The sequence below is a fragment of the Suricata suricatta genome, chromosome 2 (genome assembly GCF_006229205.1).
Source record: "Suricata suricatta isolate VVHF042 chromosome 2, meerkat_22Aug2017_6uvM2_HiC, whole genome shotgun sequence".
Taxonomy (NCBI): Eukaryota; Metazoa; Chordata; class Mammalia; order Carnivora; family Herpestidae; genus Suricata; species Suricata suricatta.
In genome coordinates this window covers 47,086,685-47,087,598 of record NC_043701.1, presented here as the reverse complement: position 1 = coordinate 47,087,598, position 914 = coordinate 47,086,685, and the positions used below count along the sequence as shown (strand labels likewise).

General features: G+C 63.0%; 1 protein-coding gene across 1 annotated transcript in view; it reads right to left on the bottom strand.

Moving 5' to 3' along the window:
• JAZF1 (JAZF zinc finger 1) overlaps positions 1–315 on the bottom strand; it is a 331,623-nt gene extending 331,308 nt beyond the window's left edge. Inside the window, exon 1 of the mRNA XM_029925849.1 lies at positions 124–315. Coding sequence (XP_029781709.1) covers positions 124–238 — 115 coding nt within the window. The 5' untranslated portion in view covers positions 239–315. The remainder of the gene's footprint in view (positions 1–123) is intronic.
• Positions 316–914: the final 599 nt, after the last annotated feature.

Here is a 914-nt window from a genome sequence, read left to right as displayed (position 1 = left end):
GTCACCCCCACGCCCCGGGCTTGCACACACCCTCCCACCCCGCTCCCTTGGCCATTCTGGGGTTCTCGCCTGGGCAGGAGTTTCCGCGCGCCGGGCACCCCCGCCCACCCCCGGGCCATTTACCGATGTGGTTGTCCTCGATGTGCTCGATGAGGTCGGCCAGGGTGGGGAAGTGGAGTCCGCAGCCCCCGAATCGGCAGGTATTGGAGAAGAAGGAGGCGGCGGCGATGCCTGTCATGGTGCTACATCGAGAGCCCCCCTGGTGTCGGCTCTGCGAGCGCCGGGCCGGCGGGCGGAGGGAGGGAGGGAGGGAGGCAGGCAGGCAGGGTGGGGTGAGGAGAGGAGGGGCTGGGGGAGGGGGAGAGAGGCGGGGTGAGGGGAGCGGAGAGAACGGGACGGAGGGAGAGGGGGCTAGAGCGATGGAAGGAGAGCGAAGAGAGACCGGGAGGCAGAGGGGAGGCGGTGGCGGCGGCGGCGGCGTCGGGAGCGGCGGGGGGAGGGTGGGGGTGGGGGGTGAGGCCGCTGCAGCTGGGAGGAGGGACCAGGGCGCGCGGCAACAGCTGTGCGGCCCCAACCTCGGCTCCTGGACCGAGGCCTCACCTGCGAGCTCCTGCCGCCAACTTTAACTCTCTGGGCCTGCCCTTCACAGTTGGTAATACGTGCAATCTGTTGGAAGCTTCCTTGGTTATGTATATTACATTGGTGATATATACACATCTATTAATTACACACGCATCCCCACGATGAGAACTCAGGGAGCTACCTAGGCCCCACTCGGGGACATTTGTTTGCACTTGGCCACCTGTTTAGGTGTGACACTGACATTCACAGGGGACCCAGGAAAGGTAATTGTGTGCACCTTACTCTTTAAACCTTTTTTTTTTTAAGTCATTTTCTCTGGAGGTTTGTACCAA